The following is an 18001-nucleotide window of genomic DNA, read 5'->3' as shown; positions in this document are numbered from 1 at the left end:
TTGGCAATAAAGCTTTTCTGATTCCGATTCAAGGCCTTATAATGTCCCTAAAGATTTCAGTGTCAAAGCATTTTTTAAATAAGTTTCACTTAGATGCTGGTAAATAAAATACCTTTTCTTAATTATTTCCTTTTGTTGTTTCTTATGACATATTTACTTGTAATGTATTATTAATTGTGGGTAGCATTACATATTAGCTACATTCATTCATATTCTATGCTGTGTTTCTGTCCCTAAAAAACATAAATTATATAATATATAACATAATTATAAATTGATATTATTTTTAGTATCATGTAGTATTGTATTTTTTAATATTTGTTTAACTTGGTATCCAGTCATTCTGACGCACTCATACACTTATTATAATTTATACAGGTTTTTTTCTTTTCATTGAAATGGTTAAATAAAGTTATTAGACACGGGTGAAATTAAGATGCATGTCTGTACATAAGCAACAAAAAATAATACGTGTTTCTATAACTACCTTTTTCTTATTATTTCCTAATTTATTCCATTGTTTAATATTGAGGTTTAGTATTTTACTCACAGATATTACTGCACAACAATTTATTTGTTATTCCAGTTTCATTGTATATGACAAATGTCTTTATTTTTATTATTGTACTTTAATTATTAATTATTTTAAATTGTTGGGTAGATTATTATGTAAATTTTATTCTTTGTTACAACAAATGCAAGGAGTTTACATTATTTTTACATTTCAATAATTATTATTTTTTTATCATATCCTACATTTATTACATTATTCCACAGTTAGAAGTTGCTTTTATTGTACCAGAGTAAATTTATAATTATTATTTCTATTAGTATATTTTATAATGTATTATAAAATGTATATATATATTTATAATTCGCAAACTTTTTATTATTATTTATATTTATTTAATGCTTTGATTAGCAACGTGAGCAACTGTAACAAAACAATTTCTCCTCAGGATCAAGAAAGTGTTTCTGCTTCTGAAACTGTGATATATAACCAACACATTTATTTTGAAGGCGGCGAGCAGCGGAAGTAGCGCTGTTGTTTCCGGCGCTCGGCTCGGCTCGGCTCGGCTCGGAGGAGACGAGCAGCAGTAGTAAACCTGTGTGTGAGCGCGGAGGAAAGATGGCGGCCCCTGCTCTCTCCAGTCGGGCTGGCTCGGCGGGCAGCCTCGGGAACAGCCCCACCATGGCCGCCGGCAGGCTGCCGCACGGCGGCGGGCCCGAGCTCGACTTCAGGTCTGCGGCCCGCATGGAGGACCTGAACCGGCTCATCCAGGAGTTCAGCAAGCACGACCAGCGGGAGTACGACGACCAGCGGGCTCTGGAGATCCACACGGCCAAGGACTTCATCTTCTCCATGCTGGGTGAGGACACAAACACCGGGCTGGTATTTCACGGGCGGTGACGGTAAACGGTGCCCCCCCCCCCCCCCGTTAAAAGGGAGCTGCTGGGAGGAGGATGCCCCCCCCCCCCCCTGCGCTCCACCTGCTCTGAATCACAACACCTGCGTGATGCAGAAGGTGAAAACGCAGCGGGACGCCGCAGCGGTGCGGTTCTCACCTGTGACCCGCTCAGGTGCTGCTGGGAGCGTCACGGTGATGCGTTCAGGGGTTTAGCTCCTGTGTTTGGGGGACGACGCTGAAGTTCGCTTCGGCAGCTAAAGGGAAAGTTAAAGGGAACTCAGGTCCAGATCCGAAGCCTGGAGCTGTCAGACCTGGACTAGATTATTCCAGAGAGGCTTAAGGTTTCTGTAAAAGGGTCATTCCACCGAATGGGTGCCATTTCATTACATAAAATGTATAAATATGCATACAAATTAACTTTAAAATACTTTTTGTTATTAAGCAAAGTGCCCTGCACATTAAAATAATTGCAAATGCGAGATAAATCTCTTTAAACATTAATAAAATGATCTAGAACACTGAAAAATAGCATTTGTTTCCTGTCCCCAGTCCCTGAAACTACACTCTACAATGTAATATCATAATTAAAAAACATGAGAAATTAGTTTTTTTTTTTGCATTTATGAGCGACTCCATATCCCATCTATGCTCTAAACATTTTTTCTTCAGAAAATGTTTGTAATATTTGAGTTAAAATGCACGTTTTAGTCCTGTTACCCTAATACACCCCCCCCCCCCCCCTCTTAAAAAAGTCCCATGTTTTAGAGAAAGTTGCATCATCTGCGTCTTCTGAAGGTCGTGAGAAGACCAAAAGTAAGTTCTTTAATTTTCTTTTCCTTATATTTAATGATATTGTAACTATGACGGAGCAGGTCAGTTACAATATTCATTCCTGTTACCTAATTTATTTCTTAGACTTAATTGTTTATTTTAAAAATAGAGAAGAATCACTAGAAAGTGCTCAGTGTCCTCGTGCTGTTACCGTGTCTTCACCTCCTTTAGTGGTGTGTCCGGAGGGGAACTTTCAGATTTTTCATGGGCTCTATTCTAAATCCAGAGTGAAGATACTAGTATCATATGAAACTAGGTGACCTAATGCATCCATTGCTACCGTGCATTTCTTTGCATTTGGTATAAAAGGGTTTTTTGAATATTTCTGCATACTGTAACCCTGTGCTCATTCCTGTTACTATATTGTTTAGTTTTTCCATAAAAAATAATAGAAACCACTATTTGTTTGTATCATGACTGGCCAATTATTTATCCCATTGTTAAATAAATTACATGACTGCAAAGATAAACTTGAGGTTTTTGTGTGCTTTAAACAAAAACAAAACAAAAGAAAGGTTTCGAAAGAAAGAAAGAAAGACAATTCAACTTGCATGCATATAAAAAACATTTTTTTGAACATGTAACCAACAGTTGATTTAAAATAAACACTTTCTTTAGGGAAAAACAAAGGAATTTAAACATGGTTTCAAAATGACACATAAGTTTTGGTAACAGGACTGAGAAAAATGCAGCCATTTTCTGCTTAGAAACCTTGTAAAAGTTTAAATAAATTTGCCTGAGAGTGACCATTAAATATTTTATATAGTTTAACATGTGTGTTATTAGATTCAGTGTTGAAAAAAACGTCAAAATTGAAGTTTATTTTGGAAGGGTGACAACAGCCAAATGGCACCGTTTCAGATTTGTGAAACCTGTATTCTGTTTATGGAAATGGAAATCTCCCTTTTTATTTTCACAAACCTGAAACTCAAAATCAAGAAACTTCAGCCTCTCTGGAACAATGTAGTCCAGATTTGAAGCTGTAGGTATAGTGGATTTTGATCTGGACCTGATTTAATGTGGTCTACATGTTAAAAAAAATATAAATAGACTTTTTTTCATTTCCACAAATACAATAAAGGTTTCACAAATCTGAAACTCAAAATCAAGAAACTTCAGCCTCTTGTAGTCCAGGTTTAACAGCTCTAGCGGATAGTGGTTTGGGATCTGGACTCGAGTTTCCCTGAACTTTCCGGTTAACTGCCGAATCGGAAGCTGAGTGAAACGTACACGAACATATACAGGGTTATTGTTTAGTTTCTCTCACAGCTTTACTGAATCCTCGAAGACTCTCTGCTACACAATGAACTGACATTGATTAAGGTTCTCTGGTGCTTCATAAACTCGTTCCCGACTGGTCTTGATTTGATGGGTTTGGATCTCGTTTGGCTCACATCTTCCAAGAGTGAAGACATTTAAGCAGACAGTAATTCATAAGTAATTCAGCACATAACTGAGCTCTTAGAAGCGTCTGTAATATGAGCCGTCCACGAGAAGTCCTCACAGAGCGCTGTGGCTTCTGTCTTGCAGCACAGTTTGACTCAGTTAGCTGACATGTGCATTTGAGACGGTCATTTTTGTTTCTAAAGGGCCGACGCAGGCTCCGCTCAGAGCCACAGCGGAAACACGGCGTCCATGCTGCGAGGTCATCGAGCAGCAGTGCGATTGACGCGTGACGTCGTTGATCCTGGTTCAGCTTTTATGCTGGATGAACCTGCTTTGTGTTGAATGGGGCTTTTTTTCGCGATTATGATTCGATTTCCGATTTATTTAAATTTTTTCTAAAATTTAGCTGAAGTTCAGTATTCACTGCCAGCCTATTTTTGACGGAAACTGCGTCAAGCAGCACAGATGAACTAGGGACACAGAACGGCATAGAGAATCTGGTTGATTTTCAAAATAAAATGTCCTGTGTAGACTCTCGATCGTCCGGCGACCCGACCCTGGATAAGCGTATGAAGACGGACGGACGGACTCTCGATCGTATCTTAACAATAAAACAGACAAAAAAGAAACAATTTAACTACATAGCTACTTAAACATGGTAGAAGCACAAAAAGCAAAGACAACTGAACAAATTAACAAAATCTGAACAAGTCAGCAAAATGAGACGGGCAAAACGCTCTTATTCTGAAAATCTCCATGTGGATATGTAACGTTAGCCCTACAGAGAGCTGGTATCTGTAGTTTAAGCACACAAAATGACAAATTAACAACACGTCAACAACGTGCAGGCTAAACGCTCCGCTGCTGAAACACGTCAGTGTGAGTTGACGCCGGACAAAACCGCGCGCCTGTAGCTTGATTTATACTCCTGCGTAGGGTCTACGGTGTAGCTACGCACGGCATTTATACTTGTGTGTCGGTGTCTCCGTCATTCTGTAGTTACACCCCCGAACGCTAGTTGCCGGTAACGCTAGTTGCCGGTAGCGCCAAACTAGCGTCCACTGTGTTGACTTTTGCTGGGCGAGCAGGCTAACTTCCGGTTTAGCGCTCCGCGGCTTGTGTAGCTTTTTCAAATGTTCTCGAACGAGTGGATCAGATTCTGACAGTGAAACAAGTCATTTCGCTCGGGTTGTGACGGTGAAATATATTGATCCACCGTGTTACAGCCGCTATTTTGGCCGCTAGAAGTTACTTCAAAGTACGGAGCACTTCCTGTCGGCTCGGAGGCGTTGCGAAGCTACACAGCTGATGTCAGGGGAAATAATTCCTTCCCAAAGAATACGGAGTCAAATAGATGTGTTGAATCATTCTTTATGTAACGTGGCCACGGCGAGAACGCACGGTTACTCTCCCGAACGCCGCATTTCCTCTCCTTAAGTACAGAACAAGTACAAAGCAAACAACCGCCAACAAGTGGTAGATGAAGGATAAACAAATGGCAGACTCTTGCTTGCGTTGCGTCCTCTGCTGCCGTCCGTTGTGATTAAGTCTGATCGAAAAATAATCTGCAATTGCAATTTTTTAAACCAGATATTGAGATTTAGTATGTGATTATTTTTTAAGCTCTTTATCGTATTCAAAAAAGTCGAGCACCAAATCGCTGCATGATTTGACCGACATAATATTAGATAGATTAAACTGGAAAATGATTAAATGTTTGGTAGTTTTGAACAGAGGAGAAGTTGTTAAAGTGATTTATGAAAAAATAAAAGCAGAAAAAAAGATTGGAGGATTTTATAGCAGTTTATTTGTGCGTGTTCATTAGTATTTGACACTACATAAAAAATACTAATGCAATCAAATCAATTTTGTTGGTAATCTTTGACATATCCAAGACTCTAATCACCACCAAAGTCCCATCTTTCTACTGTTTATTTTATGGAAAATAATTCACTTTTTGTGTGTTTTTTTTTTGCAAGAAATAATGAAATAATTAAAATAAATAAACTGGCATATAAAGGGTTAAAATCAGGAAAATTATTAAATGTGGTCGTTTCGAGCAGAGGAGAAGTTGTTTAAGTGATTTAAGAAAAAAAGCAGAAAAATATATTGATGTTTAAGGATTTTATAGCAGTTTGTTTGTGTGTGTACAGTTTTGCCATTAAGGTGGGCAAAATGTGAGGAGGTCATAAGGGTTCAGATGAAATCGGGTGTTCAGCTTTTTAGCCGCGCAACTACACAACCACGTGGCACCAGTCTCCAGGAAAAACGCCTAAAATAACAAACCCTAAATAAATCAGTAATATCTCCTCAACCATCAGGCCTGGATGCATAATTCTGGTCTTTGAAAGGTCAGAAGCAAAAGGAACATAAATCCATTGTACATCAAGAAATTTATTTTACCATTACAGACTGAGATGCAATACAGAAAAAATATGATATTTTCATCCTTGGTTAAAAAAAAAAAAAGAAGCTATATTTTAATGCAGTAAACCATCAAAAGGTAAATTATAATGCACCTGAATATCTTCTAATCTACCTGGAATACAGCTGTAACTGTAAATCTGATGAAAAGAAACTGATATACAACAGTTATTACACAATCTTTCAAAACTATACCAGGCGAATGTTTTGGCCATATTTACTGTTTATATGTTCACTTTTATTGGGAGTTTTCTTCAAAACATTATTTCTCTCCACACAACCACGTTCCAAATAACATAAAGCTTCCAAAACATTGAAATATTGATAAAAACAGTCAGTATTCCTCCCATGCTTTACAGGCCACAGTTTGATCCTGCAGGGCTCTTTCTCTTCGTATTGATATCCTGCACGTCTGTGTAGCTCCTACGGGATTAAGACCGCCTCCGCCAAAGCGAACTCTTCTTCTCTACTTCAATCTGAAGACAGAAACGAAACTTATCGGCTCAGCTGACAGAAAACTGCTAGAACAGCGAAAATCGATTACCGGCACCAAGAGGTTAAGAAGCTGAAACAGTTAGTATTTTTGGGGTGGCGATGGACCAGTGGATAAGACACATGTATTTGGTGTGAGAGACCCGGGTTCAATCCCCCACTGTGACACATCCACCATTGTGTCCCTGAGCAAGACACTTAACCCCTCGTTGCTCCAGAGGCGTGCGACCTCTGACATGTACAGCAGCTGTAAGTCGCTTTGGATAAAATCGTCGGCTAAATGAATGTAAATGTTTCCGGTGAGGTGACGTTAGCAACGATAGAAAAGCAGGTTTTGTCCTTTACCTGACACTGTACAGCATCTTCTTATCTCATCTTTTTAAAGGCTAAACAGTCCCACAAACTGACGCACTGTTCCCGTTGGACACTAAAGTCTCTGCAGTGTTGGATATAGCGTGGGTGCGGCCGCCGCAGGGCCCCGGCTGGTAGGGGGCCCCGTACGTGGGCCATATAGTTTAGGACAGTACAGTTTAGCTCAATTGACGTGGACGCAGACGTCACAGCGGCTCTTATCAAATGAAACCGTCTCTTCACTCCTGGTTTCAACAGCAAACCACCACAAGAACGACAATCACCAACAAACACACTGTATTCTAAGGAGACACGTTTTAATACACGTAAGTCATAAAGTAACATTTCTGTTTCAAACTTATTAGCACATTTTAACAAAACTCCCTTCCCCTTTATTTACGGCGTCAAAGTCCACTGGAGCGAGCAGCCAACACGTTTAGATTTTGTCGATTTGGTGATTAGTCATAGGTGTCTTCTACACTGGGGACGCTGGGGACATGTCCCCACCACTTCTTGAAAGCATTTGCTAAAAGTTTTCTGAAAATTAGCTTGCAACAAGTTAAATGTTAAATAACAAATAAAAATTCTATGAGAAGTTTACCTGCACAACAGGAACAGGAAAAAGTAACTTAGGCTAAAAAAACCAAGCTGCTGATTACTGTATTATTATTATTATTAGTATTATTATATTTGATATCTTTATATTCTGAATTGTCACATGAATTTTGTTTCCCTTCATATAAATAAAGACATTTCCACCATAAATTTGTGCAGAAAATGTCTCTATACTGAGTTTAATGCTCAAAATCTTCTGGGGAGGAGCCCCAGAGCCGCCCGTCGAATAGCCTACTTCATCAATGAATATTTCCTATAAAGGGCGTTGGAGTGTCTTTGTCTTGTTCTCGTTACTCCAATATTGTGCAATAAAACGTCTCGTGTTTCACCTAATCTTTAAATGTCCCCACCACTTTTCAACACAAAATGAGGCCCTTGTGATTAGTGCTTGCTTTTTGTGCTTCTACTATGATTAAATAGCTACGTAGTTAAATTGTTTCTTTTTTGTCTGTTCTAACTGCGTTTATTGTTGATAAACGATCGGAAGTCTGTACCGGGTATTTTATTTTGAAAACTGACCAGATTCTGTGTCTGACTTCCTGCCCGGTTCATCTGCGCCGTGCTGCTTGAAGTTAAGACTTCACAGCCTCTCTTCATACTAAAGAGACAAACTGACAGGATAAAGTCTCTAACCTGCCTGTCAGCTCACTCTGGGCCGCTTCACTTACCGTAAAGGCTGGAATACGCGTGCACCCCGAATGTAGGCGCGGCTAGTTTCATCGCCTTCTCACAGACGAGAGACAGAAACACTCACAGGTCTTTTCTAAGAAGTCAGTCACAGATGGAGCAGATGTGCTGGAAACAGTTCAGCAGAACACTTTAAAATGCTTCCACACTGCCAACGTGTCACAATTGTTGGGTAAAATTTCTTCGGTCCTTATTAGGCCGAACACTGAAAGTAAACTATTTTCGGCCGACTAATTTCGGTGGGTGTTTTCTAACCCGAGTTGTTCGGTTGAATCGGCTCGTTCTCCCTCTAGGTGGGATTCGTTTGGGCAGAGCTGAACACAGCAAAGTGGTCTCAGTTCGCAAACGAATGGTTAATTTGAACGTGATCTGACCCGACCACAAGGCGGGTTTGGACTGAGCGGCTCTGTAAAACACAATCCTGCTGATTTTATACATCTCAGCCCTCTGCAGATGGATTTTTGTAGAAGAATAAGTCAAAGCAATGGCTGCCTGGAAGGAAGAAAATCAAAGTAAAAGCACGTGGGTCATTAGGGGAAAGAATCAGCAGCGATGTGAAGCTAACGGATTAAACCCGTCAAACAGGCCTCCTCATTTAGACGTCTGTACTGTACCTTTTAATTGATCTTTTTTTGCACAGAGTTGTAGTTGTAATGGATAATTGTACTGGTGAAGGTCAGTTCCCACAGCAGCAGGAAGGACAAAGAGGGAACTCACTAAACGACTATCCTGAACGGGGTCGGTCTGAAACCACCAAACAGTTTCGGTCCACTGCAGCACAGGAATGCACTCATCCGCCAGGAAGTGTGTGTTGCTTTCACTTCACTTTTAGCTCAACAGAGCAGAAAAGCAGCCCAAGCTGATCCAGCACCAACTGTCAGGGGTGAACGCAATAACCTATCCAGTCTGATACAGTCCAGTCTCTTCATCCAGACCGTGCTGGACCTGAACAGACCGGGACAGAGAGGCCACAGTGACACGAGTACCTCCATCTAGCACCAAATGTCTGCTCCTAATGTTTTAGACTGTGTTTTATTCAGATAGCTGCTTTGGTTTTAGATCAAATTTGACAACTCTGGCTTCTTTTGTTGGATAAGAAAATGTGAGAAACGTGTGCATGCCGGCACTAGTTTAAAAAAATACAAGCGATACAGATAACTATTGCTGCCAGAAAGAGTAGGGCTGACGAACAGCAGAGAAAGCGCACACAGTCATCCTCACACCCAAACTACGACTCTGGGTTAGAACAGTACGAGGTGTATGAGGTGTGATCTGTCCAAGTCCAAAGGCGACAGCGCTGTTTATTCATGGTGTTGCAATTAGCTGTTCACACGAGAAAACACTGAAATAGTTGCTCCAAGATGAAGAAGCAGTGTCCAAATGGGGGGGGGGGATACTATGGGGGTTAATATTCGCCTCGCTTTACTTGTGCAGGTTTGACCGCTGGACATTTTGAATGTTCACACACACAACGTGATAAGTGATAAACACAACCTGCGAATCCTCCAGCTGTATGAACCCAACGTAAACATTTTGCTGTGATTTAATTGCAATAAACGGATCAAACTGATGCTGAAATAACGACAACATGATGCCGATTTGTTAAACATATGAATTCATGCTTTGTCAGGTCTGTCAGCAGGACGACAACTTTTAAAATGTTTGTTTTCTGAATGGAGTTTGGTTCGATCAGGGCTATGCTAACCTGTTCACAGTAAAGTACAACGACAGCTGGAATAAAGTTACAGACACATATTTTCTGAACTCACCAGGTAGTTCAACCTCCTCGCTTTCTTTTCTCCAAGTAATGTCCAGTTTTCAGGTTTTTATATAAATATGAAGTAGTAGTCCAGCAGAGCTCTGACGCAAACAACAACAACAACAACAACAGTGGAACCTGATGTGAACGGAAGCTGCTGAGAAGCTCCAGTGAAGATAAATCAAGTTTTAATCCCAAAAACTAAAGTAAAAAGCTAATTTAATAAAAGCAGTTGACTCTGAGCTCCTCCTGCGGGTAAACGGCGTAGCTGTCAGAGCAGAATCCAGACCGACTACGGGGGTTTATTTGTCCGAAAGCTGCTGCTGCTCCCGCCTCTTTCTCCCCGTTCTTTAGCAGCTCTCCGTCGGCCAGCGGATTGTCATTACACTGCTCGCCAGGTCCTCTCCAAACAACGCTCCGAAGCCGCCGGTGACGCTCACCGCTGATGGGCTTTCGCAACATCGTATTAAGCGAATTTCTCACCAGTGTTGAAAAATTGGAACTCGCATGAACCAGCGGATGTCGCGACAAACGCCTCTTTCACGCCGCCTGGAGCGAATTTGCAGGAATCAAGCCGCCCAAAACGCTGGATTCACTTTCTGTGTGAACGCACCTTTACTGCTGAATCATTAATAGCTGCAGCACGTTTGTCTCATTATCCTATTATTATTATATGTAGCCATTTTGCTAGAATTACGCTTCACACAACAGCTGTTTGCTACCTGACCTTTCTTTTCTCCGTGAGATGGAAGAATTTAGAAAGTTGCGTGCCGCTGCAGAGAGACCCAGGCTGCAGTAGTGCAGGGATGCAGCGTAATATTCTTCCAGCCAGAGGGAACGATCATGAACCGTTCACAGCGCGTCGGTCGTAGTAGCGACACAACCCGTACCGGAGAGGGAGCGGGGCGGAGCAGGGCCAGGAGATCGTGGAGCGACCGGCCCGCTGCTGACGGTCGGTGATCGTTCCCTCTGGCTGGATGAAGTCTGACGCTCCTGATTTTACGCAGGGATCCGTGATGAGACCCCCCCCCCCCCAAAATATCACATATTATGCTTTTAGGGGAGCTCGTAGTTCGCACCCTGTGAAGACGGTTTACTTTCTCAGCTGCGCAAAGTGTCTGTGTTTAATGGACGTGCCATTTTCAGAAAGTTAGAAAAGTTGTTGGTCACAGATCCTCCGATTGTGATGTTGGACGTGCGGGTGGAGGAGGCTTCAGACTGATGCGCAAACAAGAGGTGGTTACACGACGAGAAAAAGTCGCGTGCTCTGGTGTGCCTGGATATGCTACAATTCTTTAACTCGTCCTGTTTTTCCTCCTCTGTCTCCAGGAATGGTCCAGAAGTTGGACCAGAAGCTCCCGGTAGCCAACGAGTACCTCCTCCTGTCTGGAGGCGTTCGGGAGGGTGTCGTGGACATGGACCTGGACGAGCTGAGTGTTTACGCCCGCGGCACTGACTACGACATGGACTTCACCCTGCTGGTCCCGGCGCTCAAACTTCACGACCGCAACCAGCCGGTGACCCTGGATATGAGGCACTCGGCCCTGGGCCACTCCTGGCTCAGCCTCCGCCTCTTCGACGAAGGAACAATCAACAAGTGGAAGGACTGCTGCACCATCGTCGACCACATCAGCGGGACCACCAACTACTTCTTCTCCCCGACACTGGTGGCCGACTGGTTCTACCAGTCCATCTCCCTGGTGCTGCTGGAGGTGCAGAAGAAGCCGCAGAGAGGGATGCCGAGAGTTGAGAAGGTGGAGAGGAACGGCACCATCATCTCCGTCATCCTGGGCGTCGGGAGCAGCCGGATGCTCTACGACATCGTGCCGGTGGTGTCGTTTAAAGGCTGGCCGGCTGTTGCTCAGAGCTGGCTGATGGAGAACCACTTCTGGGATGGGAAGATCACGGAGGAGGAGGTGATCAGCGGCTTCTACCTCGTCCCCGCCTGCTCTCACAAAGGCCGCAAGGAGAACGAGTGGCGCCTGTCGTTCGCCCGCAGCGAGGTGCAGCTGAAGAAGTGCATCTCGTCCAGCCTGATGCAGGCGTACCAGGCCTGCAAAGCCATCATCATCAAGCTGCTGTCCCGCCCCAAAGCCATCAGCCCCTACCACCTCCGCAGCATCATGCTGTGGGCCTGCGACCGTCTCCCCTCCAACTACCTGGGGCAGGACGACTTCTCCGCCCACTTCCTGCTGGGCCTGATCGACGACCTGCAGCACTGCCTTGTCAACAAGATGTGTCCCAATTACTTCATTCCCCAGTGCAACATGTTGGAGCACCTGTCGGACGAGACCGCCATGCTGCACGCCCGCAAACTCTCCTCGGTGCGCTCCGACCCGGCCGAGCACCTCCGCACCACCATAGAGCACGCCAAGGCCGCCAACAGGCTGACGGTGGACCTGCAGTGGCGAGGCAGCGCCAACAACTTGCCATCGCCGCAGTCCGACGCCGGCGGAGAGAACCAGCCAGACGACCGGCTGGCCAAGAAGCTTCAGCAGCTGGTCACAGAGAATCCTGGGAAATCCATCTCAGTCTTCATCAACCCAGACGACGTCACGCGACCACACTTCCGCATCGACGACAAGTTCTTCTGAGACTCTGTCCCAGACCTCCTCCTCCTCCTCCTCTCTCTGCCTTCCTTCTCCTCGCCTGGTGCCCCGCCTCCTCTGAAACTTTGTTTTTTACATTTTTTATTGTGTTTTTCTGCCACAGAGTGAAGTGACGTACCCGTATAGTTGTGTCTGCCACAATTTGTTATTTTTTTATTTTTATTTTTCTATTCCCTCTCCCCTCTTCCCTCCTCTTTCACTGTGTGCCCTGTGTTTTTACCTGCTGAATGCCTTTTCAATAGACAACTGAATAGCAGCAGGTTGTTCCTAAAACTGAAGGATGAGACAAAAATCCACCTTAAGATGGAACTGCTGTTCCTAAGTTATGGTAGTGTAATTGTCAGGGATCCTGAAAACCTCACATAAGCTTGTTCAGAGAACATTTTGGGATCCCTGATCCCTGGTAGTAACCAGATAACATGAGGTAATACTTTCCACTTTATGAAACGATGCAATCACTGGGCGGTCATTGTCACTGAGAAATAAACACTCGTGTTATTAACTTTGCAAAAAATGACACTAAATATTCAGTAGAAAGATCAAAGAGCATCTTATAACAATAATAATATAATCTTATACTTGAAATTACTAATTTGTAATTAAGGACAAATCCTTATAATTATTACATACCCAGTCTGAGTTATGAGACGTTTCCTCATAATGAAAGAGCGTCTCAGAAAGTATTTCATAATTGTGACCTTGATAGAAAGTCTTTGAGACACTTCTCATACTGAGTCGGTATCTCCTGACTTATAGGTAACGAACGACATTTTCATAAATTAAAAGCTCTAGAATTAATCTCATGTTTCAGCTTTAGAATCTCAGGACATAATAAATCAAGATTAAGAGATTAAAAAACACGACACTAAAATGAAGACATGTTTTTTTTTTTTTTGTCTCTTTTGTGATTTAAAAACACTAACTTAAAAAACACTTTTCATAGTCACTTTGCTCTTGTAAACGTCTCTGCAACAGCACAGCGTCGTTCCCGATTTCACAGCAACCCTGGAACAGCAGCAAGGTTATTGAACAAGATTGTATGCTATAAATTCAGGAGTTGGGGATGCCAAATGGCACGAAGTCAGTCTCGAAGGTAACAGAGTTCTGTTTGAAGGTGGATTTTGTCCCTCTGAGGAATGTCGAGGTCCCGCTGGGGGATGATGGTACTAACGTCTTAGAAACTAACTGTAAATAGAAGAAAACTGACTGAACACTGCTGTGTGTTGGTAGAAAGAGATAAATAGACCGATGATGATTTGTGGACTACTTTTCGTCTAATTTTGCACAGAATGTAAAAAAAACACCACTTTTCCTCTCGATGGTGGACGTCGTGTTCGTCCCGATTCTGAGACGGTGTGTCATATCAGTAGACAGGTGCCACCGCTGAAGAATGGTCGTACTGCACGTTTTAAATGTGCATGTTAACCGGTGGAATAGCACCGAGTACACAGTGATACTGCAGTAATACTTCATCAAAGCCGGAGAGGATTCTGGTCCAAACATGCAGCTTGAGATGTTGATCTGACCACATTTCTCTTTTAAGACCCAGTAAAATTCATCTCAACGTGAGATTCCCACGGAGAGTCTGTGGATGGTGGACTGGGGACTAGTTTTTTTGAATCTGAGTTGATCTTACGCCTCCCTTGAGACGCGACACAATGCCGTTCGTTTTATAAATTGAACCTTAGAAAGACAAAGATAAACGTTGGGAAGGTTAAACTTTAATGCAAATGTCACTTGCTTGAAACAGATGCACAGTCTACTCGCACTACTCGCAACGAAAGAACTCTTAACGAGGCGCTATAAGAGAAAACAACTGATCACCTGTCTGCCCTAACATCGTATACGTTACTACATGTTTAGGAACTAAAATGTGATTCTCACCGGTAAAGCGAGAGAAGACTTAGTTTACACAACAAACGCCACCGTTGGTGAGTGTGGCTAAACTGACCGTGAGATGAGTCAGGATCAGGGAGGATTCCCACGGCCTCTAAACAATCATTAAAGAAATATTTTGATGGTGGAACAAACGCAGATATTAACTCCCTCCACATGTGCTGGGTAGTTACTAGGTCTGCAACAATTATTTTCTCTATTGATCGATCAGTTTTTAGGTCCAGAAAATTATGAAAAATATTGATCAGTGTTTCCAAAAGCCCAAGATGACGTCCTCAAATGTTTTCCTTGGTCCACAACCCAAAGATATTCAGGTTACTGTCAGATAGAAGAAACCAGAAAATATTCACATTGAGAAGCTAAAGTCGACCCTAAAAAAAACGATCCAAAGCGATTAATCCATTATCAAAAGAGTTACAACTAATCGATTAATCGACTAATCGTTGTAGCTTTAGTAGTCACTGTGCATTTCCCAAATAAAGCTCAAAGACTTCTCCAGTGTGCAGCATTGACATCCAAAAGCACTCGTTCTGATTCACTCTGGAAGCGTTTGCTTCACCAGAACAGGAATTTAAAACGTTAGAGAATAAACTTCTGCGTTACACGTTAATATCCAACAACCGCCAATCAGAGCTAGGCATGTGAGTTAACACGCCTGGAGGCTGCAGACTCGTGAGAGGAAAGACCTGCTGGTGTTGAACGTTTCTCTGCTGTGGACTTTAAACGCAGCATCACTGTGTACTTGCAGCTCCACAGTTTAAATCTCAGGTTAATCTGCTGCATTATGACCATTATCAGGTGAAGTGTCACAGAATATTCCTTTAGACATGATATCACTGGCATCTTCTTTCCACTTGTTCCTGTCTGTTTCTGTTGTTTTGATCGGTGAGCTCTGTTGCATCTGTACGACCTCGTGTGTTTGATTTTCTCTTCAGCTGCTTTCTTTGTGTTTTTTTGGTTGTCAAAGGGTTCAGCTCTCCTTCAGTTCGGCCAGCTCAGGATGCTAACTGAGCGTTACTCTTTCACCGTCAGACTTTATGTCAACAACATGAAGGACATGCACGGATACTCTGTAAGAGACGCGTTGCATGTCGTCCATTAGGCGACTCGGTTTCTCTGGTAAAGATGGAAGGACGCTGCGTTTTCTTTCATAGTTTTTACCACAGTTAATGTCATACAGAATGCAACCTGACCGATACTGGAGTTAAACAAATCGTTTTATTTGTTTTTATTTATACTTAACATAAACAACAACATTGATACTGATTCCATTGATTTGTTTTTCAAAATAAATGTGCAATAATCTTCTGTAACAATCTGCCAGCCGATATATTGCCCAGTTTATCGGACTATATTCTGTCTACAGAAACTAGTAGCATTAGTAACAGCAGGGCTTAAGGTTTGGATGCACACGATCAGTAATAAGATCCGTGTAACGCGTCCCTGCAGCTCAGGCAGAGCTGGTTTGATTACCCGAGGTAAAGTAAAGGAGCTATGATTTGAAGTCTCTGGTCCTGAACTGGGCGAGCTGAAAGTGAGATGATCCCAGTTTTTGTTTTCTGTCCCAAACATTTACCGATAAAATGCCAAAAACCTGCAGACATCTGCCCGACAGTGTGATCTCCATATCCTCATCCTCAAGTGCAATTAGTGAAAATACACACACATAAACACACACATACGTTGCGTAGCATTATGACAGAAAGACACTAAAACTCTGTTGAAACCGGTTTTAATGACGACACAAAGGCCGCATGACGCTAAACTGATTCCACAAACAAACACACACCATCAAAGTGCCGCACACACACACACCTGCTCCGTGGAAATGTAATCAATGTGTTCTTCTGAGCTCCGTGACCTTTGACCTTACTCTTCTCTCTGTTCAGAACCTTTTGACTGTGAGTTTTTATTTTCTCTGTATCTTGCTGCTCTGCTTTATTCTGATGATGGATTTCTTTATGCAATGTTGACTTGGACAGGTTCGCCCTTCAGACGGCAGCTCTTCCCCGACTGCGAAGGGTCTCCACTATAACTCACTGTACAGTAGAGCCGTCATGAAGTTTTTTAACCAGAGGCTCTTACATCCACTTTCACAGTCTGTTACTGTAAATCTTCTCTCCGCATAAACTCTTTATTTGCGCTATTAGTTGTAAATAAAGGCCAACTTATACTTCTGCAGCGAAACTACGCCCATTCAAGTTAGTGGAAGGCTAAACTGGAAGTTAGTCGGCTCAGTGGAACATAGAAACCCCACCGTCAACTAACACTTTGGCAGTGTAACTGCAGAGCAACGCAGACACCAACGCATGAGCATAAATGGTCATGATATGCATAGCGCTGAAGACTCAACGCATAAGTTTAAATTGGGCCGTTAATCAAACCTTCCAGCTTGTTGCCAAATGCTGTGATTTGACTCTTGTACATTAACTAAAGGACATATTGTTCGATTCCGTTATGTACATACTTTAAGTAACACAATACGTCTTTGGTGCGAGTGATTTGGTGAGAGAAGTAAACCTGGGTGTCATCTGCATAGTGATGATAAGCACTCTGTTATCCTGCAGGATTTGGCCTAGAGGCCCCAGAATCGAACCCTGGGGAACTCCTCTCAGATTTATGAGACAGCAAAGTGTCCCTGAGCATACAATCATTTGGAAACGTCTTTTCAACAGCTACTTAGACATTTAAGCAGGTTTAGAAGCACAACACGTCAGTGGTCAGCGATTCAAATCCACCTTTAGACATGCCATTCTGTGTTTGGGAATTGTTTCCACAGGTGATTAAAAAAATCTAATCCTGAAAAAGTCCAATAGACAACTGTGAAAGGTAAATTTCTGCAGAAGAAGAAGCTCTGTTGGGCGTTGGGAGGAGCTGCCACATGACCGGCTGCTGTCTGTCCAAACACAGTGACTTTATCTGTATGTAATGTGTAACTACTGTTGTAAATAACACTTGATAAATAACTCAAACTCCCGTCTGATGGTTGTCTGATCTGCTTTCAGTCCAGTTCATTCAGCACCAGGTCAGCTGATCTCAGCACAGATTGTTTTATCCCTGTGTTGGCTGGTTGGTCCAGCCCCGTCCTGTTGTTTCACCGTTTTTGCAGACCAATCATTTGGACCAAAAGTTATGTCCTCACTATCAGGGATCCAAACCAGTAGGTTCCCCTTTACTTCCAACAAAATTCAATGCGATCACAGTGTTGGTGTGATGTCATCTTTCGGTAAAAAGGACATGAGGATGATGTGTTCATGTTAAAGGGTAACTTTGGTATTTTCAATTCACAAGTGTCTGACAACATGACCTTTCTCTTAGAGAGTAATATCCTTTTTGTTTTCCAACGAAGGTTGAGGGCAAGGGCAGCTGGACTTGGTTGAAGATACTAGAAGACGTTTCGTCCCTCATCCAACAGACTTCTTCAGTTCTGACTGCCTGGTTGGGGAAACTCAGCTATTTAACCTCTGGGATCGTTAGCCAGGATCGCCGATACCGCTGGTTCGTTAGTGCTCCTGGCTGTGGTAATGACAGTTGTCATGGTC

At 42.7% G+C, this 18001-nt stretch overlaps 1 protein-coding gene across 1 annotated transcript; it reads left to right on the top strand.

The window, feature by feature from the left end:
* Nucleotides 1–913: 913 nt before the first annotated feature.
* LOC119882853 (protein MB21D2) lies at nucleotides 914–17435 on the top strand. Its single transcript, XM_038693143.1, has 2 exons — nucleotides 914–1370; nucleotides 11284–17435. The coding sequence occupies exons 1-2, from the start codon at nucleotides 1130–1132 to the stop codon at nucleotides 12546–12548; spliced, it is 1506 nt and encodes a 501-aa protein (XP_038549071.1). The 5' UTR covers nucleotides 914–1129; the 3' UTR covers nucleotides 12549–17435.
* Nucleotides 17436–18001: the final 566 nt, after the last annotated feature.

This window comes from Micropterus salmoides, unplaced genomic scaffold (assembly GCF_014851395.1).
Source record: "Micropterus salmoides isolate LMB-PRFRI ecotype aquatic unplaced genomic scaffold, ASM1485139v1 Ms_hic_scaffold_3, whole genome shotgun sequence".
In the NCBI taxonomy this organism is placed as follows: domain Eukaryota; kingdom Metazoa; phylum Chordata; class Actinopteri; order Centrarchiformes; family Centrarchidae; genus Micropterus; species Micropterus salmoides.
The sequence above is the reverse complement of the archived record's forward strand: the minus strand, read 5'-3'. Positions and strand labels throughout refer to the sequence as shown.